Genomic DNA, 26,731 nt, shown 5'->3' with positions numbered 1-26,731 from the left:
CTAAAAGGTGACAGTGTCAGACTCTGTACATGCCAGCGATAGATCCATCTCAATGCCACATGGTTCTTCCCTGCCTCTGGGATACCTTCAGATACTTGCCCAGAGCATCACAAAGCAGCAGGTATCCCTTCATAAGATCTCACAAGGAGGTGTCAGTTCCCAGGCACCTTCGAGTGGGAAGGTTTACTAAGATTGGTTTTCTAATCTCAAGGGAAAGAGCAAAGAACAGAATGCCACCTCCATGTCCCCCACGGTGATCTTCAGGAGGTGATGAGACAAGAGCAAGCCAGGTACAGGAAGACAAATGATGCCTTGGGATCTCATTCATGTGTGCAATCTAAAGACCCTGAGGTCACAGAAGATGATTCTAGAATGGTGGACAGCAGAGGCTGAGGAGGGTGGAGGGAGAGGATGGTAACCAGCCAGTTGCATGAAGTTAGAAATGGGAAGGGAGAATACGCTCTGGCCTTTGGTGCACAGCAAGGGTGATTGACTAAAACTTCCACATCAAACACAGCCAACACCTGGAAGAAACGATTCTGAACGTTCTCATCAGAAAGAAATAACAACTGTATGATCAGTAAGTGAAATACCCTAGTGTGATTATTATGTCATATAAACATGTATCAAAAACCTCACACTGTGTCCATAAAAGTATGTACGATTATATATCAATTAAAAATAAAGTTTTAAAAAGTGGGACTTCAGCATTATTGGAACTGGCACTTAGATGTTTCATAGAAGATTCATTTGTCGGTTGACTGATGATTCAGGATTTCCAGGTTGTAGCCTCAGGCCTACCCGCCAGCTCTGCCAGCCATCGAGACCAAGCCTTAGAACTTGTAGGGACACTGATGACCAAAGAACCAAAAACACAGATTTTTGTGAGAAGCATCCATCCTCGAGGGGTGGAGGGGTGGGGCTGCCAGTGGCCAGACACAAAGCAGGGATGGAGTCGTTCAGTCTCTCAGGCATTTCTCATCTCTTTTCCAGGTCTTTTAAAAGTTTCTCAATTGAAGTAATTTAGAAGATCAGTGGTTAAGGAGACAACCATCAACATAATGGACGTTTTCTCTGTCCTTCCTCTTCAGAGTCTCCCAGAATTCTGGCTGCTTTCAAGAGATGGATTTCTCTTCAGATTTGTGGTCACCTTTAATGGTGGCTCACTATCTAGAAGATAAGACAGAAACCAGCTGAAGCAGGGACAGCAGAACTATGGCTTGTGCCTTGCTCGGCTCATCACGTGTTTTCTCGGCTGGAGGAAGTGACTCAGGCTGGATGTGAGAGCCCTGCACTTACTTACAACTTCTGAGGTGATCTGGACTCAGATGGGACCTCTTCTCAAGCTGCAGGTCAAAGGGGCTTCTTTAGGGGAGGGACTGAGAGCGTCTGGGACAGAGCGAGGCAGTTAATGCCAGAATTATTTTGGAGTTGTGTAGCTATCCACAATACTGCTTTGTTGACAGTCAAAATGATTTCACACCCATTTCTTCTTGCAAAGCCAAAATGACAGGTGTATGACTTGGAGGGGAGAGGTGGCTTGTTTCACATTCAACCAGCAGCGACCTAACTTCCCACCACGCTCTGGTCAGCCTCTTGTGGCCTAGTTCTTCACATCTGAAGGGTTGTCCAAATCCATACCCCCCTCTGCATTTGGTGTCTATCCATTGTGTCTGACAAAAATAAATGCTATTTACAAAAACCTACCCCAGCACCCAGGGAGAAAGCTGACCACTGCTTTTCCAGCTTTGTGTGTTTTCATGCATTTTCATGAGCATTCTTATCAGAGTTCCAAGAGCGGAGTGGAAAAAGTCTTTTACAGATGAGCGAATTGAAATTCAACAAAATTAAATACCTTGCTCAGGGCTATGCAGCCTTTGCCCAGTCATCTTGAGTCATAATTAACTGTCTGGATCCCAGAGAGAAAGAAATCACAGACCAACAGTGTGACGGTGGGAAACGAAACATCTAGAGGTGGCTGTTCTTAAAGGGATGTGGACAACTGTCTGGGAGTCCCGGTGCCTGTGGTGACCACACTGAGGTCCCTCATCCAAACAGACTGATGACAACTCTGAGAGTGGATCCGGGAGGAAGGTTTTATCCCAAATAAGCCTTTTTATTATGGTAAAGCTCAGCGAACACAATAAGCACTGTAGGCCTACTGTTTGCGAGCGTTAATCACCCAAGTTAATCCAAAATGTTCTGCATTGACTCCTGGGTCAATGCAAGGCATTGCCAAAGGAGACCGGCATTGACCGTTGATCCAAAGTCTGTCTCTACCAGAGTTTGAAACAACCATTGTGCACGCATGCCCCTTCGGGCCTATAGACCGCTCTGTTTACTAAATCTCTGCTGGCTTCTGGTTTGCATTTCTCTTTTTGTGGCCAACAAAGGACATATTGTTCGTTACTAAGATCCCTTGATTAAAACTCCAAGTCTTGAGCAATCACACTCGTTCCTAGCTTGGCCGGCCCCTCCCCCTCCCCTGATTCTCATCTACATCAACTTCCTGCTCCCTCCCTCTCATGAAGAGTGGATCTGAAGCCGCATCTGTGTAACGTCACTGATCTTGCCGTACACGCGTGCTTGCACCAGAGGGACCCCAGAAAATCTCAGGACAGAATGGGGCGAGTGGAAGAGAGGCCTGGGTTGCTGGGAACTGTCATTCCCCTGATCTTGTCTGTGATACATGGTTCCACAAAAATTAGCTTCGGGCATTAACTATTAATGATGTTCTGAGTTCTAGATAAGAGTTAAGCAACTTGGCAGTTGTTAGTTTGGGAGACACCTGAGACTGGCCAGCCACCACTGAGCACCCTGGGAACACCTTTTGCATCCCAGACTGTGAGGGCCACACTTCCTACGGTGGAGAATCACTGCTGTGACACTGAGCCCCTGACTATCAGGCAGAAAGCACAGGGGTGTCACGGTAACAGGATGTTAGAGGCTCTGCGAAGGCACGAAGGTGGTGGCCCTTGTGGAAAGCGTTTCAAGTTTTACCTGTGAGTGACCTTGCCATTCACACTTCTCTTAGAAAAGTGAAATGGATCTTCAGCCATCTCTGAAATGCCGCGAAGAAAGAATCTCTCTCAGAAGGGAGATCGCTGCTACCAGGTCAACCGGTAAGCTAATCGGCCCTCGCAGACAGGGCAACCCCAAGATGTCTCTGAGAGATGAGATGTTTCTTTATCAAGATGTCCTGGGGGTAAATGTCACACCTCCTCCAACTCAGCTATTTCAGAGCAAGCCACTGTTTTCTAGAGAGTTCTTGTGAGGCCAAGTTAACTCTTAAATTCACAGGAGCATTGATTTGGATCTGGCCTTCAGAACAAGATGGGAGTGTGTCTTTATAACAATCACATTAGCAGGGAGCCCAAGAATCCCCAGAAACTGCTTCCTGACAAGGATATCAAGCATGTCATCTGTGAAGACAGTCTGTGGGAAGACTACACATTCATTTCTTACCTAGGAGACTGCTGTCTCCTCCAACACGACTAAAGGAAGTCTGAGAACAAAACCAACTTGCCTGGAAAACAGGACATAAAAACCCAAGAATCAGAAGAGTAAGCGATACTGTTTAAAATATCAACTTAATTAAACAAATAATGATATCTCTCACTAGAATGCAATTTCCCAGAGAGACCAAATCAACCAAATGTTAAGGCCAGCCATCTTTCAGTCTCTCCCAGTGACAAACGTCGTTTTCTTGGAAGGGGCTCTTCTGAAAGTTGGGAGGTCACGACACAGCTGCTCAGGTCACGTGGGCAATTATGTGTCACACAGAACCCGAGGACCAGGTTTCTGTCCATGTCACATCTGCCCTGGTGACCTGCCATGACACAAGCAGGCCTTGCTTGGCTCTCAGACCCACAGGAGGCAATCACCACCTTCATGTTCTCACTTTGACAGAGATTGCCCTTCCCTCTGGTGTGGTGATACAGGGTGTACCCCAGTAAAGCTTACCTGAGGATCAGAGGACAGAGCCAGCCACTAAATTAGACACAGAGGTCAGGCAGTGGTGGCACACACCCTTAATCCTATCACTCCTCTTGGGAGGCAGAGATCCGTCCGGATCTCTGTGAGCACAAGGCCACACTGGGCTACATGAGAGAAATAGAACCAGGCAGTGGGTGACACACACCTTTAATCCCAGGAAGTAATGTGACAGGACACAGAAAGCTATATAAGGTGTGAGGAAACAGGAACTCTCTCTCTCTTGAGGCTGAGGATTTCGTAGAGGTAAGAACTTGTGGCTGGCTTGCTCTGCTTCTCTGATCCCCAGGTAAGCTTTATTGGGGTACACAATATATCACCACACTTTGGTCTAAGTGCTGCAGGCCTCTGACTTCTCCATATTCTAGAACAGAACTAAGAGAACCCGGCCTATCGCCTTTACAGCTCGCATCATTTGAGACACTGTGACCACCGGAATGGATAATCCAACAGTCAAAACCACGCTTGACATAGAAGTACCAAGTGTGTGTGTGTTCTACTTTTCTGCTACTATGACAGAACACCCCAGCAGAAGCAGCCTTTAGGGAGAGGGGGTTTATTCAGCTCACAGATCCAGCCTGTCACTGTGTGTAAGTCAAGGCAGGAACTTGAACCCCCTAGTCACATGATATGGAGCAGACAGGGATGGGTGTGTACACCCTCTCCTCTGATCACTTTCTCTGCTCTTAGACTATTCAGGACCCAAACCCAAGTACTGCCCACTTTGAGCCTGGGCCTTTGTACAACCAACACAATGCTCTACAGACACACAGGTCACATGTATGTCCACAGGTCACATATATGTCCACAGGTCACATGTATGTCCACAGTTCCGACAATCCCTCTTTGAATGTGTCTTCCTTGGTGGCTCAAGACTGTGACAAGTTGACAGTTAAAGCTGACCATCTTGATAACTAAAAACCAAGAGAATAGGGAAGACTTTTCCTCTCAGTGTCCATACACAGTATCTGCCAGACTCTGTTAGAATCAACTTTTCTGACTAAAGAAGCAGCCTTGGCTTGGCTTTTGTTGGTGTTAGTGCTGTTGTTAATTTATATAACTGCCTTTGACTGAATTGAGGACTAGAGGAGAATCATGTCCACCTTGTACTGAGACACTTGGCCACCTGTTCAGCATGGAGAGAAGTCATAACAAAGCCTTTCATTGACCAACTGCAAAAAAACCCTTCCTTCAGCTCCACCCTCTCTCCCCACCCTTTGGGGGAAAAAATCTGAGTAAATAAGTACACTTAGTGCCAAGATGTAGAGGTCAACAAACTCTTGCTTTGTCAGAGGAACCTGGGAATCAGGTCAAGTGGACTTGAGGGAATGTCAGACCTTCCTGCCCCACGGTGTTTGAGCCTGAGGATTAACAGTAAGAGAGTCTGGAGGAAGTTCGCCAAGAAGATAGGCAGCAGACATCTGATGCCACGGCTTGGCTTGGGAACACTAACAGGTTTGGCAATGCAACCTCTGCTGACCTCAGCCAGGGGCTGTGCATCGCTGGTGGAAACTTCCTGTGATCATCACAAACGCTCGAGCGTGTCTATGGCAACGGCATTCTAAGATGGCTCCTGATATTTCCAGGCCCTGGTACACATGCCCCAACCCTTGAGGCTGAGTAGAACCTGAGAATAAATAGAGTATTATTCTTGTGTTTGGGTCACATGACAGGACAAAGGTGAAGGGGTTGGAATATACCATGAAAGTCCCTCAGCGATTGATTTGAGTGCAGGGGCTCCATTCTGTAAAGGTTTGATTGGATCAGCTCTTTGTAAAGGAGGGTCCTCTGGATGGGCCTGGACTAATCAGCTGATCCCTTGAAATGAAAGACTCTAAGTTAGAGAGGAAAGTCAGAGAGCTGAAGTGGTTTAGACACCAGGAGCTGACCTCAAACCTTGTATGGGGATCCAGCTTCAGTTAATACCTTCCTTTTGGCCTCTGTGACCCTGAACAAGACAGTCAGATGTGGAACACACAACTTCTTGTAGATTAGTCAGATTTCTGTCACCAAGACAAAACACCTGGGAAAAAATCAGCTTAAATGGAAAGATTTAGGGGTGCAGCTTCAGGGGCTTAGAGCCGTGGCCAGTTGCTGTGTGTGTTAAGCTGATAAACGTGTGGCCTTTGTTACACAGTGTAGAAGAAAACTAATTCAAGACTAAGTAGAAGGCTCCCTCTGACCTCTGTATGTAACACACACACACACACACACACACACACATACACACAGACACATACACAACATACACAGAGACACATATACACACAGACACACATACAGACACATACACACACACACACACACACAGACACATACACAACATACACAGAGACACATATACACACAGACACACATACAGACACATACACACACACATACACACACAGACACACACACAAACACACACATACACACAGACAGATACACAACACACACAGAAACACATACACACACAGACACATACACACATACAGACACATACACAGACACACACACACACACACACCATTATCATCACCTTGATCATCATGATCTAAAACAAACGCTTCACCTTAGGTACCACAGAGGAAAAACATGCCTGCATTTCTCTACATCTGTGTATTCTGACATACTTCTTTTCAAAGCATGTGTGTTACTCACTGGTGAAGCAAGCTGAGGTGTGGATGGAGGAAGGATTAGTTAGAATTCCTGTTGCTATGAAGAGACACCGTGGCCACAGCAACTCTTATAAAGGAAAGCATTTAATTGGGGCTGGCTTACAGTTCAGAGGTTCAGTCCATTGTCGTCATGGTGGGGAGCATGGTGGTGTGCAGGCAGATGTGGTGCTGGAGAAGGAGCCGAGAGTTCTCTACAAACAGTAGGTCTTCCTGTGACTGTGAGCCACTGAGCTTACTTAGGCTTGAACTTCTGAGACCTCAAAGCCTACCCCCTAGTGACACACTTCCTCCAACAAAGCCACACATACTCCAATTAAGGCCACACCTAACAGTGCTGCTCCCTAGGAACCTATGGGGATCACTTCTATTGCTTACACCATTGAAGGCTGTAATGACAGTATGGGAGGTGTTCTGTGGGAAGGAATCCCACTGACCTCACTGAGGGCAATGGCTGCTGACCTCCTAAGAAGAATCAGGTGAGGAGACATCACACCTATAGTTATAGATATCATACATGCCCAGAACGTGGCGAGTGGCCCCTTCAGAAAGCAAAATATCTACCAAAAATTCCTAAAGCAGGTGGTAAGCAATACCCAAGCCAAGAACTTGCCCTGGGGTAAGAGCTGTGATGGACACTGTGACTGTCAACCTGACGGGGGTGACCGTGGTGGAAGAACACCTCGGGGCATGCCTCTGAGGATGTTTCCAGGAGACCTAACTGAGGAGGAAAGACTCTCACTGTGAGTGTCACTGCCCGGTGGGCTGGGGTCTTGGACTGGATAAAAAGCTGAGCACTAACATCCATCTCTCTCGCTTTGCTCCCTGACCACGGAGGCGGCAGGGCCAGCTGCCATGGATCTGTCGCCATGACTTCCCTGTGCGTTCAGGCTGCGAGCCAAAATAAACCCTGGCCCCTAAGTGACTTTGTCAACTGTTTGGTCACAGCGATGAGTCAGTGGCTAACAGAGACAGTATGCATTTCTATGCTTGGAGACTGTTCTCAAATATTATCACTGGGGCTGAGCCCATCAGTCCGAGTCAGGGTTGAGCCCCGAAGAGGTTGAAAAGGCACAGAAGGTAACGCTGTGCAATCCCTACATTTGACGGGAGAGGGAAAGTGAGGCTGGGGAGGATCCGCTGCTGCTGTATCAGATACAAAGTGTCGCCCACAGACTCTGTTTGTACGGTTGGTCCCCAACTGCCGCCACTGTTTTGCCACTTTTCTTCCGGCATGAGGACTTGAAAGGCAGATGTAGGGCCCTCCGAGTAGGACCTGGGGGTTCGAGGCTGGTTCCATTTCTGGTCTGAGCTGTTTCCTGACGGCCACGGCAACATAACCCACGGCCTATGTTTCCACTGCCGCAGCCTGGAGTGACTCCCGGCCCAAGCCTTCCCGCCCCAGGCATGGGCTGTAGTATTGCCCAGAGCATGACTCTGAACAAGCCCCTCCTCCTCCGGTGGTCAGTGGATTCTGTCTCAGCAGTAAGGGTAACTAACACAGCTCTTTCCCACAGCCGCCCAGGCATCGGAGTTTTTCCTGGGGATTCGGTAACAAAGTATCATGAAGACAGTGGGTGGTGCTTAAGTCATCAGAACCTGTTACCTTCTCACTCGGCCAGAGACTCAACTTTCAGTTTGAGTATCAGCAGAACCCAGCTCCAGGTGAGCACTCTGGGGAAGGACGCTTCCTTGCCTCGTCCACCTTCTGGTGGTGGCAGCCTTCCCTGGAGTTCCCAGGCTCTCTGCTGCACCCTCCCCGACTCTCACCCCACCTGCACACAGCCCCTTCCCTGTATGATGACATCAGTGACACCGGAATTAGGGACCAGCTTCACCAACAGGACCTCATGAGAATTTAACTGTTTTCATCTACAAAGACCCTCTTTTGAAAGGTCACATTCTGCAGCTCTAAGTCACTGGGAATTTTGAGAGAACACTTTAAAACACACACACACACACACACACACACACACACACACACACGAGTGTGTGTGTGTGTGTGTGTGTGTGTGTGTGTGTGTGTGTGTGTACTCAAAGCTAACCACAGCCACCCTTATCGTCTGCAGGGTCCCCCCCCCCCCAGCAATACCATTCATCGCTACACCATATGATGCTGTAACTCAGGATTCCGAAATCAGAGTTGAAGGAGAGATGACCTTAGAGGACATCTAGTCAATGCCTGATGACGATCTCAGCTCCCAGCTGCATATGAGATATTGCCTCATCCACCTGTTTTTGTAGGGGGAAAGAGTGGGGTGGGGTGGGGTAAGTAGGCAGACACTCTTGGGACATCCCTTGTACCATGAGACACTGCACATTGTCGGGTGATGAGGCCCCTTCTGTCAGCGGGACACCCATGAGTCTCTAGCAGGGTCTCTGAGTTCCTGAGATGGATTCAAATGTCCCTGAATCTCTCGCCACACCATCAGTCATCCATACACTTGATTGCATCACACCACTGTCCCACATGCATTGGTTTCAGGTATAACCAAGAGCTTCTTGTCCCTGGTACTTCCATGACAAAGCAGAAAATTACAGGACTGAGCAAAATGCCCCCTCCCTTGGTCATTCTTCAGTGCACGAACACACACACACACACACACACACACACCACCACCACCACCAACAACAACAACAACAACAACAACAACAACAAAACAATATTTGGGGTTTGGCTTCCTGGGACCAACAGGGTAAATTCACTCTTTGTTCTCTGGCCCTGTAAGGCCACCTTTTGACAGGTTAGTCACCTAGGAAGACACCCAGAGGCCTGGGCTATATTTAGATGACATCTCAAATCTATGGCCACATCAGGCTGGAATGGTCAACTAGTACTTCAAGTCCAACCCAGTGGAGGGTGGAGGAGGTTTCAGGAAGAGAGGAAGCGCCACCTACTGGTGAGGAGAGCCTGGCTTGTGGACATCTAGGACTCTGGCTTTCAGGAGACTTTTTTTTTCCTGAGACAGGGTTTCTCTGTGTAGCTTTGCTCCTTTCCTGGAACTCGCTTTGTAGACCAGGCTGGCCTCGAACTCACAGAGATCCACCTGACTCTGCCTCCCGAGTGCTGGGTTTAAGGCATGCGCCGCCGCTGCCGCCACCACCGCTGCCGCCGCTGCCGCCGCCGCTGCCGCCGCCCGGCTAGGAGATTATTCTTGATTCATCACCTTTTCCATTTCTTTGAGTCTCTTGCAAATATTAGACAACTGAAAACAGTGTGTTCAAGTCAAGATAGCTTCCCAGTCAAGCTGCCAGTCTGCTGTGGAGGTTCTCAGTTCAGTGTGCCTGACAAAGCCCTAGGCCAGCTCTGCACACCCAGTCACCCAGGGACCGAAGGGGGCAGCTGAGACTCGGGTGGCCACCATCCCAACATCCCTGTGCTGTAGGGAGCCAAGCATTCGGAGTATAGATGCTTCCCACCTGTGACAAAGGATCAAATTTCTATAGGCTTATGAATCCATACCCAATCCATTCTGACAACTTGTATTTTATGGCACTAGGCAATCCGAAGAGTACATTTTTTAAAAAAGCAATTGACTTACAGCCAGATACGTTGTAGATTATAGAGAACTTTACTTTCTTTTTGAGATAAAGCCTGAGTCTGCAGGCCAGGCTAGATCCAAACTCCAGGGAATCATTCCACCTCAGCTCCCCCAGTGGGGGATGGGGGTTTCAGGTGAGCCACCACGCCCAGCTCATATTTAGGACCTTACATCTACTCGGGGTCTGGCTGTTGTTTGTTTTTTGTTTTCTCAGTACTGCCTCCAAAGCCTTTCTGGGGAAAGCAGCTGGAGATAGGCTGGACTTCTCGGTACATAATCCCTGAATGGGAAGATCAAACAAGCAAGTGAAAACCTTCACGTCATTTGAAAACATTTCCTGTTCTCAAACCAAGGTGCATTCTCAGAAAGGACAAACTCACTTCTGGGTGTTGGGATTATCACAAGATTACTCTGAAGCCTGAAGACGTCGGAAGATTGGAAGATCCTTGCATGGCCCTGGGAGGTGTTGGTACATAGAAACTCAAAGCTTTGGAAAGACGGCTAGCCCGGATTCACAAACAGCAGCCACGTGGAAAGACACTGTCAGGGAAACAGAGCCAGCTGGTCGGATGGACTGTGGACAATTCCAGGCCAGCCCTTGGTGCCACTGTCCTTGCCCCATCACCAAGAGTATGATGGGAAGGGTTGAGGAAGAGGTGAGAGCTGGCTGAGTCATTTCCCTCAGGAAAATGACTTCTTTCTGAGAGGGTGGTTAAATCCACAGAAGAGCCAGAAACCCTGGAAACACCAAGAGTGGCCCAGGACGGGTGGATGGTTATGAGTGAAGCGAACAGTGGCTAGGATAAGACCTTATTAGCGGGCTGACCTAAGGCCTAACTCTCTGGACAGGCGGAATCTCATGCCATCCACGTGTGCAGCTTACCGCTTCTGAACATGATTTCCCCTAGACCACGACCTGACCACGTTACCTGGACCAGTGCACACCCAATAATGGCAGCTTTGGGCGCTCCCTGGCTGTACAGCCTCACTCAAAACAACAGCTGTCCAAACCTCAAGCTGAACCCTCTGCAGTGAGAAGAGAGACTTGCCCAAGCCAGACTACAGCGACGCTGGTGGCCTCCTAAGCACACAGAGGACAGGGAGAGACAGACTGGACCTGCAGGTCCCAGATAAGCCCGTCCCTGTGGCCAGGATCACAACTACCCACCCGGCACTCTAAAATGACCAGCCCAGAGCATGGTAACAGACTAATCAGAAAGTCAAACTTTGAAAGGTGTTTGACTTCAGGTAAAGCTAAACTATTGCCAGTTTGTAATGTTTATCACTTAATTCGTCCATTTTGTAGAGTTGTGGATGACACATTCTTAGAACGAAGCATATTTGTGTTCTCTTAGCTGTAAAAGTGAAGAAGGGCCGGGGTATTCTAATATTTTTCAGGCAATTATTTTCAAGAATAACTTTGAACCACCGAAAGTGAGGACTAAGGACGGCTGGGTCTCTACTGGGAGGGAGTCACCAGTCATGACTGCAGATGCTGAAGGGAGCCCTGAGCTCCACTTGCCCTGGGAGTTGGGGGAGGCGGTGCATGTACATGTGAGTGTGAATGTGTGTGGGAATGTGTGAGGGTGTTACAGTGCGGTGAACATATGTCATACGCGTGTGCAAGCGAGTGTGCATGTATGCCATGGGTCTGCACGTCGGGAGTGAAGGGCTGTCAGGGTGACATTTTCTATTCCATCCCCACTTGTTGGGAGGATCTAGAGAGGAGAGCCATGCAGTGCTCTTGCTCAGCCTGTTGTTGGAGGGTCTGTAGTCAGAGGAAAGTTGGCTTTCTAATAAAAATATCAAAATTGTTTTCTAATTCTCAGGTCTTAACAACAACTGAGAGTGAGAAGGAATTGTATCATCCCCAATGTTACAATCAGTCTCTCTGGAATTTTATCACGGAGGGTGGAGGTGGGGGTGAGGCTGGGGCTGGGGGTGGAGCTAGGGTATGGGGGCGTGGCTGGCAGTGGGGCTGAGGGTGGGGCTGGAGGTGGAGCCGGAGGTGGTGCTGGAGGTGGAGCTCGAAGCAGAGCAGGGAGAGAGTCTGGCTGGCAACAAGGACCAGGTCTGGCGAAGACTGCCCCAAGGAGCCACTTTCCTATAGCTACCAGTTTAAGTGGAATGACCTCCAAACGTCTATTTCAGTCACCTGGACATAGAGGTCACATGTATGTGCTCAGGCCTCTTTGAGGGGCCATTAATATGTCTGTGGTTCATAGGTAATATATGGATTATCTCTCACCCAAACACAAGTGACCTCTGGTTCAGATTTGATCTCAACCCTTTTAAAGACACCAATAGCCTTCATTTTATTCCTTTAAATCCAAATGAAAAAGGCAGAGAGAGAGAGAGAGACTGATTTCACTTAAAAGTTTTTATTGAGGACTGGGGAATGATTCAGCAGCTAAATTGTTTGCTGCACCAGGGTTCAGCTCCCTTAGAATACAGGTAAATGTCATGTAGGCACGGTGGCACACCCGTAATCCTAGACTCAGAGGTGGAGATGGACCCCTAAATTAGCAAGCTGTCTAGAGAGCCAGGCCATATAGAGCTTTGGGGTTGATTGAGAGACTCTGCCTCAAAAGAATAAGGTGGGAAGATTCCTGACACTATCCTCAGGCCTCCCATGTATTTACCACATGTACCCGGGCAGCCACACACATCCAAACCCAAAGGCACACGTGCAGGCACATCACACACACACACACACACACACACACACACACACACACACACACTACACACACACATGAAAAGAAACTAAAGGAAAACAACAAAACTGATTGAAAGTATTTAATTTGTAAGGCACACAGTTGGTGATCATCTTAATATCTAAAAGAACAGAATTAACAGGACTACCACCTTATCATCTACCCATTTACCAAGGATGAATAGCACATTGTAAAAGCAGGTTTAAAAAGCTGGCTCCTAAGGAGATGTGGAATAACGTGGACTGTGGTGACATGGGCTAGACACGACCCTGACAACCTTCTTCCTTCAAGTGGGAAAGAAAGTGACTGCTGGGTTGAAGCCAGTGCTTCCAAGAAACAAGGAAATAAAGCGGCCTCCATATTGGACTTGGGTCCTTACAAGACACTCTTCACTCACTCTGAGGATCTTCCTGTTTCAAAGTATCTCACTCTCACCCAAACAAATTGCCCACTGAGTAGACTATGCATGAGGGTTCCAGTGCCCACTATACGCCTCAGCCAAGTGTCCAAGAGATGTTTCCTGTAGGATGTGTGAGTGTGAAGGCATACACCTGAGAAGCCTTGCAGAGTAGCTAAGCAACTTCACATCTTCTCATCCACAACTGGACCAGAGCCCAGCAGCCCACCCATGGGTCAAGCTATAATGCAAGGTGGCCACACAGGAGTGGTGGAGGGAATGCCACAGTAGACCAGATACTCCTCGGCTCCTCGTTAAAGGGCCATTTTCCAGAACTCCTCAAGAGTCGGACTTTCTGGGTTTTATTCTGGAATTTGGTTCTCCTGTTTGGCCTCAGAATGAGATAGAAAGTAGATGTGAATGAGCTAGCCTCAACCACATCCTCATCCCTGGAGGACCACCATGAGCAGGCGTCATAGGCATAAGGCAAGGAGATTCTCCAAGCTGCCGCTAACAGGAAGAGGCCCCGTGAAGGTATGGTCCCTCTGCAGGAAGGAAGTGAAGGAACCAGGAAGGAAGCTAAGACCAAAGGCATGGGGGAGGGGGAGCCCTCTCCTCCACACCTTTCCTGGACTCAGAGGCAGAAGGGGACACCCTGGCCCCATCACCCTAGTTCCTGCTGGTCCTTGGCTCTGCAGGGGGGACCTACAGTGCCTGTGTGGCTCAGTGGGGACAAGTCTTCTGTGACGAACATTGAGACACCAAGAGGTCCCCTCCTCAGCCTCTTACAAATGCCACACCACAGGTGAATGAAATTGTATGTGATATGTGTGCACACATGTGTGTGCACAGGCATGCGTGAAAGAGTGGAGATTCTAGACATAGTCACCAAATTTGTTTTCAGAAGCTACATAGAATAAGTTTTAGGTGATTTTTACTTCCTTCTTCTTACCCTCTAATGCTGTTCCAAAGTACATTGTAAGTATAAAGCAGCATTTCATTTATATTTAAGATGAGAAAACCAAGCTACATGTGATTATTAAAACTATCAAAGAAAGACTAACTTCTTTAAAATGGAGGGACTCAGAGTCAAAGCCAATGTGCTTTGAAACAAAGCACACAACTCTATTGCCCTAGACACGGATCACAAGAGTCCTGAATCTCAAAGACGTAGATTAGCCTAGATGAGATGCAGGAATGAGTAGACGAACTGCAAGGCCATGTGTCCTGTGGCGGCATCGAGAGAGTCGGAGTTACTCTGCCTAAGCTGTTTCTGGGAAGATGCGAAGAAGGCTGTCCTGGAGGCTTCGCTCACTCGTCTGAGAAAAAGACAGGAAGCAACCCGGCATCACTTCATCCTTTTCGCTGCGTCTGAATACGCGTGTTCAATCTCCTGGTCAGCTGGACATGTGTTAGTGAACTCATCCCGGGCATAAGCATTGTTTAGGTACCTCCAAATGCCAGTCATTTCAGAAGGAAACTCAAAATCTCTGTATTTCTTGGCCACAATCTGAAAATGAAGAGGAAATGATGAGCAAAAGGGTCACGTGGGTCTAATCAGACAATCGGTCTGCAGAGGTGCATAGCCGAGCTCCTGATGTCATCCTGTGGTCATGTGGGCTGCCCGGGGTGGCACTTTAACGTTGCTAGCGCACCTTGGGAACAGGAAAGGTGACAGAAGTACTGGACGCAGTGCAATCGCGCTATGACAGAATCTAGACTCACCCAGGAGACAGACCCTGAGCGTGTCTGTGAGGGGTCTCTAGACTGAGTCAGTTGAGGTAGAAAGAGCCACTCTAACTGGAGAAGACATGATTCCATGGGTTGGGGGCCTGGGTTGAATCAAAATGGCATAGGGAGCCGAGCACCAGCATCCACAGCTCTCTGTGTCCTAACTGCTGAGGCACTGTGACCGGATGCCTCGCCCTTCCAGCCTCCATGCCCTTCCTGATGTGAGGGGTTTACTGTGAGCCGAAATCAACCTTCCTCCTCTGAGCTTCTTTTCTTGTATTTTTCTCAAAGCTAATAATAATAATAACAACAACAATAACAACTAATCTGAGATCCCTGCAGTCCTGCCCGCCAGGTTACCAAGAAAGGATCCTTGGGATCCACTGTGCATGTGTGCAGCATGCCAGTGACTTTCTCCCTGTGTCTGTGACAATGCATTGTCAGGTTTCAGCTGCTGTGTTATGTGGCACATGAAGGCAGATGACAGATCTTCATCTTGGACTGCATCGGGGTCTCCTAATCAGCTGTATCTTCTCCTACTTGCTCAATCTCATCTCCAGCAACCCCTAATATCTGCGCATGGTATTTCTGCAGAAGTCCGTCAGTCAGCCCTAAGCAGATGGCTCAACCGTGAATGTACCATGTGCAAAGGTCAGATGCATGAACAGAACAGCATGCCCCTCATCATCACGGAGACAGGGGAAGCAAGAAAGTAACACGTGGGGTGGATGTTCTAAGACACTCGGCAGTGTGAGATGCTTTCCTGGCCTGGGGAGGGCCAGGTGGGGAATCCGTCGCTAAGGACAGTGTCCAATGATGAGGGGTGTGTGACTTGGCTAGTGCCCCACACCTGAAAAACCGAGAACAAGAAGCTAATTCTATCATAGTCCCAGAAGCAGAAATCTAAGGTCAAGACGTCAGCAGGGCTCTGCTTCCACTGAAGGTTCCGAGTTAGAATCCATCTCGGGCCCTCCTAACTTCTCGCAGCTCTTGTCTATGGAGGACAACTCAGGTCTTCTTGAGGTGTTTGTGTATCTCTGTCTTAAATCCCCTTTTAGCAAAGACAGCAGCAAGTCATACTAGAGTTGAGTCCAGCTGTCTCTACTGCACCTTCAACTTAACTGTCTGCAAAGACCCAAATGCCACATGAGCCCCATCCTGGGGGAGTAGTGATTAGGACTGTGACGTACGTGCTTGGAAAGGGAGAAGCAGGGCTGGAAAGATGGCTCAGTGGTTAAGAGCACTGACTGCTCTTCCAGAGGTCCTGAGTTCAATTCCCAGCAACCACATGGTGGCTCACAACCATCTGTAATGAGATCTGGTGCCCTCTTCTGGCCTGCAGGGACACATGCAGGCAGAATACTGTATACATAATAAATAAATCTTAAAAAAAAAAAAAAGAAAGAAAGAAAGAAAGAAAAAAAAAAGAAAAGAAAGGGAGAAGCATGATTTCACCCGCCACAGGGATCCAGAGCTACAGTGGCCATTTCTGCCATGTCACCTCCCACCCCACTGCTTCTGGGATGTTGGAATGAACAGGAGACTCAGCACAAATCAGATCTTAGTATTCACTCATTGGACTGTGAAGCCAGCAGGGTGGCCTCAAATTAGGACCAAGGAACATCTAGAAAGCATCTGGCATGGTGTGTCGTTCTTCACCTGAATTCGGACTTAAGGATGCTCATGTCAAGAACTCTTACTTTTTGGATTGACACTCACCTGCTTCACCTTTGACCTTTTTGAAAAATCTTAACCTAGAGTCTCACGCAAGCTACACAAGCACTCCACCACTGCACCCAGGTCTCTTTACTCTTTATTTGGATATAAGGTCTTGTTAACTCGCCCAGGCAGGCCTTGGACTCTCTCTGTAACCCAGGCAGGGTTGAGCTTGCCATCTACTCCCATCAGCCTCCCAGGCAGCCGGTATTGCAGACCTGCACCATCAGGCCTGGATATTTTAATACTAATGAGGATATTGACTAAATAACTACCTATCCCACATGGACTCTTGCTTTTATCATTTCTCTTTCTGTGCATACATCTCCATGTGCCTGTATATCTGCATATGATGGTGTGCACGTGTGTGCACACACTCTGTGGAGGTCAGATTGACATGGGGTGACTTTCTTGATCACTGACTACATTTGAAGTTTTATTTTAGATTTACTTTTTAAAATTATATGTATGTACAGGGGTGGAGCTGTGCACATGAGTTCAGGTACCTGTGAAGGCCGCAGAGAGTGTTGGATCCCATGGACCTAGAGTTACAGGCAACTGTGAGCGGACGGCCGTGGGTGGTGAACTCAGGGCTTCTGGAAGAGCACCAAGTGCCCTTAACCACTGACACATCCCTCCTGACCCACCTTATTGTAGTAAAGATTTATTTCTTATGGGCACACGCACACATATGTGCAGATGTCCCTAGATGCCAGAAGAGGGTGTTGCAGTCCCTGCCGCTGGAGTCACAGGTGGTTGCCAGCGGCGGGAACCATACTCGAGGCCTCTGCCAGGAGCACAAGTGTCTTAACTGCTGAGCTGCCACCCCAGTACCCTTTCCTCTACCTCATTTTTGAGACAAGATCTCCTGTTGAGCCTGGAACTTGAAGATGTGACTGAACTGTCTGGCCTGTGACCCTGTGGCTCTCCCATCTCCACCTTCCTATGCTGGACTACAATACCCACAATGCCTGGCGGCATCTGTCTTGTTTCATGTGTGTTCTAAGGGATCAGCCTTGGGTCTTGAAGCTTGTACAGCAGCAAACTGTTGACCAACTGAGCCATCTCCCCACCCCAGGTGATGCAATATTTGATTCCTATGTGCGTACACACACACACACACACACACACACACACACACACACACACACTCCCTTTCAGTGACTCAGAGGCTGTGGTTTAATTCTTTCTGAGAGTCCCCTAATATTAGCTATCAAGTTTGATTTCTGGTGATGACAAAGGAGGGCATGTTTGCGTCTCCACTTCTTTCTGGCTCTTCTCCTTCCTCCCACCTCTCCCACCACCCTGTGCCTGGGACAACATCCAATTCACCACCTCCTGACTTTCTTTACTCTGCCTATGGCTGCTGTCTGGTCTCTGTGCTAGGGTCAGCTTGGGTTCCCCAAAGAAAGGGCTGCAACTCCAAGCAAAGCAGCTCATGGGAAGAACATGTCCCTGCCTATTGAATGTCCAGCTGCAGAATCGTTTTATAAATTTATTTGATTTTTAATTAAAATGTAATTACATCCCTCCCTCCCTCTAAGCCCTTGAGGCATGTGTTCACCAAACAAATAAGAACAGAGAAACCAAACAGGTAAATAGCAGAGCTGTGTGTGTTGGGACCGGGTGGTTAGGTTGCCCACAGCCCAGGCTCTCACTCTTCTGATAGTCCGTGAGCAAGCCAGTGTCCTTTGAGCAAATCTGTGCTCTAAGTTAGGGTGAGATAGGGTCTCTGTTTCTTAACAGCCTTTTCCAACACACGCCTCATCTGTCTCGGGTTCTTATTTCACGATCACTTGAGTATTTCATCATATAGCAATTTCACTGCTCAGGAGTGCTTGTTTCACTGAGACTGGTGTCTGGGTGGATAATAACTGGGGGTATAAAACTCTTTCACAACACACCAGACAGTCTTTCCTCTCTAGAGGTAATGCCACTGCTTTCCGATTTTTGATGTCATGAGGATATTTAAGGCCATTGTGAACTTCTCCCCGTAGGTTTCTATTGTTTATCTGTGTCATCATTACTGCTGTGGTTTGAGTACAGTCCTTCAAGGGTCATGTGTTGGAAGCTTGGGTCTCAATGGGACAATGTGTGATAGGACCTTCAAGAAGCAGGGCATCACTGAGGCAATGCCCTCAGGAGAGACTGCAGTAGTTCTCATAGGACTCTGGTTAATCCTGTGGGGAAGTCTGCCATACAAGAGCAAGTCTGGATGCTCCCTGTCTCACCATATGGTCACTTCCTGTCTCACCATATGGTCACTTCCTGCCTCACCATATGGTCACTTCCTGTCTCACCATATGGTCACTTCCTGTCTCACCATTTGGTCACTTCCTGTCTCCGCTATGGTCAGCTCCCCATATACACTTACATTGGAATGCCATAAGGTCCACACCAGAGCTGACTCATGCTCTTGAACTTCTAATATTGTGAGATAAAATTGTGAGGGTTTTCTGCTTATTCCTGCTTCCAACGTTTTGATACAGCAATGGAAAAGGGGCGGATACAGTGGTTAAAGGCTTCCGTTCTGCTACAGAAGCTCAGTGAAGTATCAAAGGTGCCTCGCTGTGTTGACTTTCCTGGGAATGTTTCCTGAACATGACATGACCCTGAAAGCAGGTTTGGGGCTAGGGATGTGTCAGCCCTTGCGTGGGTTTGGTCCTCTACAGATAATAATTATAATAATGTAAACATAAAGCAGTCAGATATGATGGTGCATGCATGTAGCTCTAGGACTCGTGTAGAGACTGAGACCAGCCTGAACTACAGAGAAACTCTGTCTCAGAATACCAAGGGCTGGAGACGAGGCTCAGTGGTAGAGGGGTTGTCCAACATGCGCAAGTCCCTGGGTGTCATCTCCTGCACAAAGAGTCAGTCCAGGCTAGCCGAGATAAGGCAGAGGCCGGGCTCCCCTTTAATTACAGTAATGCTCTGCTTGGACCTCATGTCATCCTCCCTCCCTCCTCCCCCTCTCCCTCCTCCCCCTCTCCCTCCCTCTTCTCTCTCCCTCCCTCCTTTCCTCTCTCCCCTCTTCTCTTTCCCTCCCCTCCTCCCCCTCCCTCCTCTCCTCTCTCTCCCTCCCCTCCTCCCCTCTCCCTCCTCTCCTCTCCCTCCTCCCCATCCTCCCTGTCTTTCATTTTTTTCTCCCCTCTTCCCCCATTCTGAACATTAACATCTGGGCCCTGTCCATTTGATTTTAGGCGACTTGTCCTCAGATCCAGCCCCATCATTTTCCTCCACTTTTATTGTCTCTAGCTATATGGTGGCCCATGTGGATTCTTTCTTGTTGCTAGTCATGGTTTATCAAGGCAGACATATTGGAGCTACCATTCGCTTAGAAATTATGTGGGGCAATAAGAGAGTGAGACAGGACCATTGGAGAGCAAACTCAGTATTCCCAGTCAAGCATTCACTTGAGAAACACTGACCTCTACTCTCCCTCAGGGACACCTTAGAGCTAGAGTTAGGTTAGAGGCGGAGGTTAGCATTGGAGCACTGAAGTTAGCATTAGAATAGGGCACTCTTTCCCTCTGTTCGGCAGCCGTGACACATAATGGCAGATCCTTTCTCTCTTCCTACCCCACCTCCCTCCAGGATGCCCCAGTGCACCAGGCTGGGCACGGGCCGTAAAGATGTCATCTCTGTGTAGTCCTCCTTCAACTGTCTCTTTAGAGATTCACCCCAGAAGTGTTCTCTGTAATCTCTCCCTCACTGGCAGGGCACACCCCACAGCAAAGATCTCCCCTATTTCATGACTGAATTGTTTACTTCTGAAGACCTCTGGCTGCATGGGTGGCACACATCTTTAATCCCAGCACTTTGGAGGCAGATGCAGGTGGATCTCTGTGAGTTCAAGGCCAGCCTAGTCTACAGGACAGCCAAGGCAACACAGAGAAACACTGTCTTGGGGAAGAAAAAAAAAGAATGGACTCAAATCAAAGATCAAGGACAGTTTTCTTAGGGTGTAAAAGACTATATATATATAAAATCATGCACTAGGCCCGTCTCTTAAATTCCTTTTCATTTGTGGGTGATCTGTCATTCTTTTGTAGGCTTGTGAAAGATGAAGCCAATACTCTATTTTTAATATCATTTTCAGTGGGTTTCAGGAAGGGAAATAAATTATAAATCTCTCTACTCCTGCATTTTACCATAATTCCCTTGGACTGATTCTCATTTCCTTCAGAAGTACTCTGTTCTGGAAGATCATTAAATAGTTTAGCATCGTAAGTGCTAAATGGCTTTGAAGATTTTGTTTCTAGGTCTCATATTAGCACCATGGACTGCTTTATCTCCCCCCACACACACACACACACTCCCACCCCTGCAGCTCACCCTCTCCACTGTTTACACATACGTGTGCGTGTATGTGTTCACCTACACACAAGGACTCATAGAGGGCAGACGAAGGGGTTAGATCCCCAGGAGCTGGAGTTACAAGTGGTTGTGGGCTATCTAATACAAATGCTAAGAACCAAACTCTGGTCCTCCGCAAGGGCAGCGAATGCTTTTAACCACAGAGCCATTGCTCCATCCCCCTCTTTTTTTTATATGAATAAACCACACTGATCAGTGCTGTGCGGCTGTGACATTTCTCCTGCTCTTTATTGTGGTTTGAATATTTGACACTTTTATAATGAAGGTTTGGTCGCCACCCTCCGCCAGTTGGTGATAGTTTCACCAATTGGTTAATTACAGCTGATTGGGTAATAGGAAGTGGAGCCTAGGTCACCAGGAGCCTTTGAAGGGTCTTGTCTCCAGGCCCTCTCTGTGGTGCTCTCTGGCTTCCACAGAGTGAGCTGCTTTCCCAAGCCATATTGTTTACCACAGGCCTGACATCAACAGAGCCAGCTGATCATGACTATACCTCCTCCGAAACCACAGGCCAAAAAAAAAAAAAAACCAAAAAAAAAAAAAAACACCTTTCTGCTCTTGCATTGGTTTTCTCAAGCATTTTGTCAGAGCAACTAGAATTTTTTCTTCATCCTGCACAAACCTGTCTGATGCTATATCATTCACAGTAAAGACTAAAGTTCCATTCCTGAAAGGGACCAAACCGAAAGACAGTGGCGTACATATCTCATTGGAAAATGACTTCCCGATTTAGGTGTTGGAGAACTGAGAAGCTTTTGTTAGACTTTGGATGCTGGGACCTTAACAAAGCTGTTAAAGAAGACATTAACTCAAAGAATCACTAGTGAAGTAGATCTCCCTGAAGCACCTCACAGAAGGAAGAAGGAAGCAGCTAGAGCCTGAGAGGGAGAGAGCAGGAAGAAGGTGTCCAGGAAGAGAAAGGCGAGGTTATAACATGGAGTGACCAAGGGTGACAGGTAGCCCACCATGGACTCTTGGAACCAGATGAGTGATTTTACCGGCCAATCGCACACACACTTAGAACATGGCATTGGCGTGTATCTCCCTGTGTCTCCTTTTTCCCACCTTTACACTCCTGCCCCAGCTCTAGACCTAGCGAGAATTTAATACTAATCAAGATCCCCGCCCCCCCGCCCCCATACATGGCACAGACTTCTTCTTTGGACGTCTGAGGACCACACACACAGCAGTGATGGCCGTAATCCTAACAACTGATGCCTGTAAGTGACAGAGAAGGGGGGGACAGAGAAGCCACGCAGAAGTCCAAGTGTGGGGCCGGCTGCCTGGGAATCCCTAGAGTTGCCACTACAAGTTCTGATTTACTAGGTCAGGTGACCCATCAGAACTGAAATTAAAAAATTAAAATCTAAAAAATTAAAAAAAAAAAAAAACACCTTCAAATAATTCTAGGTGTATGTGACCATTGACTCTTCTACCACATTGAACTACCTAGAAAGACAGGGTATCAACTATAGATATAAAAAATAGGCCAAGCCAGGAGCTGTATCACTGCTCTTAGCAGTGGAAGGATGAAATTAATAGCTGACAGGACACTCCTCCATTGTCCCTGGAACAACGTTTATCCCTGCAATTGTCAACAGTGCAGCATCTCCAAGCCACATCCGGTAAATGCCGAGGCTTCCCTGAGAACATCAGTGAGGGCGTGGGGCAGGGAGCATGCTCACAGGGATCTCATGAGAACACCTGGAGTTCCTGGTTCCACGTGCCTCAACACTGCAGCTCAGCCGCCTTGAACAGAGACCGCCAAATTTCAGTTCAAGTCTGTGTTCCTGGCCTGCTCCGGTGTCCAGCCCAAGCACAAGTCAGACCAAAGGACCACAAAGCCTCCTTCATACGCCCAGCACAGGCATCGGGAGCAAAGACAAACCTTAATGATGTGGAGCTTGGGCAAGAGGTTACAGTCGGCCAGCGTGAGCTCATCCCCATCCAGAAACTTCCTTCGGGACACAGTGACATCCTCCGTGCTGTAGGCATCTATTTCGTCTGGCAGAGGGCTGTTTAAGTAACTGTCCAGCTTCTTCAGGGCCCGTAGCAGGTTCTTCTCATAAACTAAAACACAAAGGCAGGAGATGTCTGAGACAGGCCATGCAAGAGGCTGCCTCTTTCTTTTCTACCTTGGAGGAGAGAGATGGGGCTGTACTTTCTTCCCGGGACAGGGCCAGTCAGCAGCAAGACCAGAAGGATGCGAACAGATGTGGAGAGAACTCGATCTCCCTGCACCATCTACACAGTTACGCTGCTTCCGGGACTCATCTGGTTGCTTTTAAGATATTTGAAATCTAACTTTTGTGTTTATTTGTGTCTGTGTCTGTGCCTGTGTGTATGTATACCCCCTCGCAGGTGCTTCGGGTGCCCTGGATCTGGAGTTACAGGTGGTTATGAGCCACCCAGTATCAGGACCGGGAACCAAACTTCAGGAGCGGCGTGTGCTCAGAACTGCCACACCATCCCTCCAGCCCAAACTCGGCCACTCCTCTAGGTATGAGAAGCCTGTGAGAGGCAGAGAGTGAGTGACAGAGGCATCATTTAAGCAATTCCCGCATTGCAGGTAGGGACAGCTGGACGTTGAAATGTTTCCCCACCATAGTGCTGTGGTTTGGATTCCCAAACTCTAGAAACAGTTTCTCCAAAGTCATATGCAGAGTTAAAGACGAGGGCATTTTCCTTAATTCCAGTCTTCCATCTGTACCCCCTAAAATGAGCCAGATGCCCAGGGTCTCTCCACAGCCACGTGGAAGACCGTGTGGGGACAGAACCCAGAACGGGAATACTCACTCTCATTTGCATCCTTCTTGGTGTTTTTAATAAATGCTGAGAATTTGGCAAAAACATCATTTCCTGCTGAGTTGGATTCAGGGTGTTGTGTTCCCAGCTTGGGGTACCTTGAAGAGTTCAAAATTAGAGGGTCACAAAAAGAGCAAAGTCTGATTAGGATAATGCAGTGAACAAAAATACATTTCTCTGAGCAGACATTAAAATGACAAGCTCCCCTGGAACAGTTTAGTAAACAATGAATCTCAAGGTTTAGTAAAAACATGATTTTGGAGAACTGCCTTGTCTCTAGCCCTGGGAAGACCCATCCTAGGACACAGGGGTCAATCAGATGTTCCTGATCTAATTTCCTCCCTGGTCTAGTAAAGGTGTTTGACTAGAAGGTTCCTGAAGGGTCCACACGCTTCTAGTGTCAGACATGGGAAACAGTTATCCCACACCACAATAACACCCCCTCCCTGACTTCTGCCACACCATCCTGGTTGCCAAATTATGGATGCAAAGAGGCGAAGCTGTGATGGTTGGTTTTAGCGTCAATTTGCCACAATCTAGAATCACCTGAGAGGGTAGCCTCAGCTGAGGAGCTGTCTAGATCAGATTGGCCTGTGAGTATGACTTGATTGTTAATTGATACAAGAAGATCCAGTCCACTGTGGGAGGCACCATTCCCTAGGACTGTGTCGGGCAGGAATAATAGTGGCAAGTATCAGCATGGACTTCTCTCTGCTCTTGGTTGTGAACGTGATGTGGCTAGCTGGCTTACATCCTACCCTGCAATCACGGAGTACGACCTGGAACTGTGAGAAAACAGATCTTTTCCTCCCCTAAGCTGCTTTTGGTCAGGATGTTTTCATCACAGAGACAGGAATGAAGCCAAACCAGAAGCAGAGTCCATCTTAACTCAAGGTGTCTAACCTGGCCGTTTCCTCTGGAAACGTACCGTGTACTGTGCATGACCAAGGAGAAACGCATCAGCAAGGTCGTGAGGGTCCGTTCTAGGAGGCCTACCTTGGGGGGACTAACTTCTCCTCTAAGAACTCCTCAATCTTATTCACGTCCGTCTTGACTTCGCCATCAAAAGTCATGAAAGGAGGATTTGTCCCAGGAGCCAGGTTCTGAAGGTCTGCAGGCTTCCTAGGTAGAAGGGAACAGCGGTCGGCATGGATGGTCTTGGGCATCTAGAGTCATGGCCAAGGCTTAGTTGTGCCCTCACCATTTAAGAGGTACAACCCTTGAGGATTTCAAAGTGGCCCCCAAATTAACAAGGTGGCTTGCTAAAGACCAAAGCCAAGGAATGCCCTAAGAAATGATGGGTGGACTCACCCCTCTGCAACCCCCTTTCTGGCTGCAGAGGTGGGAAAGTTAACTCGCCAGTGTTATCAGTCAGGAACAGTGCTCAGGCAGGCTTCTGGGAGGCACACAGCTGCTGGGTAACAAGGAAAAGCAGGCCCTCCCTGGCCCCCAACGCCTACTCCTTCCTGTAGCCCCCGAGTTCCACATAAACCATACCACTGGGCTAGCGCTCGGTCTTCATCCAGGCTCCTGACTAAGGATGAGCATACCATTATATGACTCTCAGCGTGTGTGTGTGTGTGTGTGTGTGTGTGTGTGTGTGTGTGTGTGTGTGCATGACAGGGTGTGTTGCTGCTTGCAGGGAAGTAGGTCCAGTTATTTCGATGGCACAGAAGCCTGGTCTCACCTCTTCAGGTCCACTGTTGTTACATTGAATATGACACCCTTTAGCCAGAGGATCATAAAGAGACGCTGAGAAAACGGGCAGTTCCCGATGCTCTCGCCGTCGTAACCAGCCTGGGAGCACAAGAAAGAGATTTTTATCTGACCCAGTCTCACAATGACAGACGTCAGCAGTCACAGTTCTCAGCATCCACACAGCTCGAAACCATCTATAACTCCAGTTCCAGGTGGTCAGGCTCTCTCTACTGGCCCTCGTGGGCACTGCATGCACACAGTCCATATACATGCCGACAAATGCACACATAAAATAAAAATAGATAAATCTTGTTTTAAAAATTTGTACAAAAAACAAATCCGGGACCTAGTAGATGGTAACAAAGCCATGGAGGACTTTTCTTTTAGCCAATGTCATGCATGTGAGTTAAGTCTTTATATGCTCTCCAACCTCAGATATTTTGTTATAGCAACAGAAATAGACTAACACTCATTGCCAGGATTCATGATCATGGCTCTACCTCCCAAGTGCTGGGATTAAAGGTATATGCCACCACCACCTGGCGAAATTACTCTTGAAGGGCAAAAATAGCCATATTCCACCCCTCAGGTCTATTTCTGCCAACTAGAGTCATAAGAAAATTGAGAAGAATACGGGCAGTGGTGGCACATGCCTTTAATCCCAGCACTTGGGAGGCAGAGGCAGGTGGATGCCTATGAGTTTGAGGCCAGCCTGGGCTACAGAGTGAGTTCCAGGACAGCTAGGACTGTTACACAGAGAAACCCTGTCTCCAAAATAAAATAAATAAATAAATAAATAAAAAGAAGAAAGAAAAAGAAGGAAGGAAGGAAGGAAGGAAGGAAGGAAAGAAAGAAAGAAAGAAAGAAAGAAAGAAAGAAAGAAAGAAAGAAAGAAAGAAAGAAAGAAAGAAAGAAAACTGAGGAGAAAACAGTGCCGTGTATATGGAGGGCATGAGGCGAAGTCGGCTGCTTGTTTGTTGTGAAGAAAAGAAAGGAAAAATGGCTCCGAACAACCCCAGAGAAGTAAGAGTACTCTGTGTGTGCACCACCTGGAGGGGTTATCAATGGTAAATTACGGAGCAAACACCCAGGAATGGA

At 47.9% G+C, this 26,731-nt stretch overlaps 1 protein-coding gene and 1 long non-coding RNA gene across 4 annotated transcripts in view; one reads left to right on the top strand and one right to left on the bottom strand.

The window, feature by feature from the left end:
* Positions 1-171: 171 nt before the first annotated feature.
* LOC107402010 (uncharacterized) lies at positions 172-12,014 on the top strand. Of its 2 annotated transcripts, XR_013043877.1 has the most exons (5): positions 172-580; positions 994-3,122; positions 3,301-3,563; positions 8,168-8,315; positions 10,407-12,014. It is a non-coding gene; the product is annotated as an uncharacterized LOC107402010 (long non-coding RNA). The 2 variants fall into 2 exon arrangements; XR_001579012.3 differs by having other exon boundaries at positions 994-3,563.
* Positions 12,015-12,978: 964 nt separating this feature from the next.
* Positions 12,979-26,731, bottom strand: part of Clic6 (chloride intracellular channel 6) — a 48,728-nt gene continuing 34,975 nt past the window's right edge. For both annotated transcript variants that reach the window (XM_042259561.2, XM_076549227.1), the window contains exons 2-6: positions 25,623-25,732; positions 24,932-25,057; positions 23,927-24,033; positions 23,019-23,200; positions 12,979-14,816 (exon numbers count right to left, since the gene is read on the bottom strand). In XM_042259561.2, the coding sequence (XP_042115495.1) occupies positions 14,655-14,816; positions 23,019-23,200; positions 23,927-24,033; positions 24,932-25,057; positions 25,623-25,732 (687 nt within the window). In that variant the 3' untranslated portion in view covers positions 12,979-14,654. The remainder of the gene's footprint in view (positions 14,817-23,018; positions 23,201-23,926; positions 24,034-24,931; positions 25,058-25,622; positions 25,733-26,731) is intronic.

This window comes from Peromyscus maniculatus, chromosome 12 (assembly GCF_049852395.1).
Source record: "Peromyscus maniculatus bairdii isolate BWxNUB_F1_BW_parent chromosome 12, HU_Pman_BW_mat_3.1, whole genome shotgun sequence".
NCBI classification, from domain to species: domain Eukaryota; kingdom Metazoa; phylum Chordata; class Mammalia; order Rodentia; family Cricetidae; genus Peromyscus; species Peromyscus maniculatus.
Note: the sequence above shows the minus strand (reverse complement) of the source record. Positions and strands in the feature narration are given on the sequence as shown.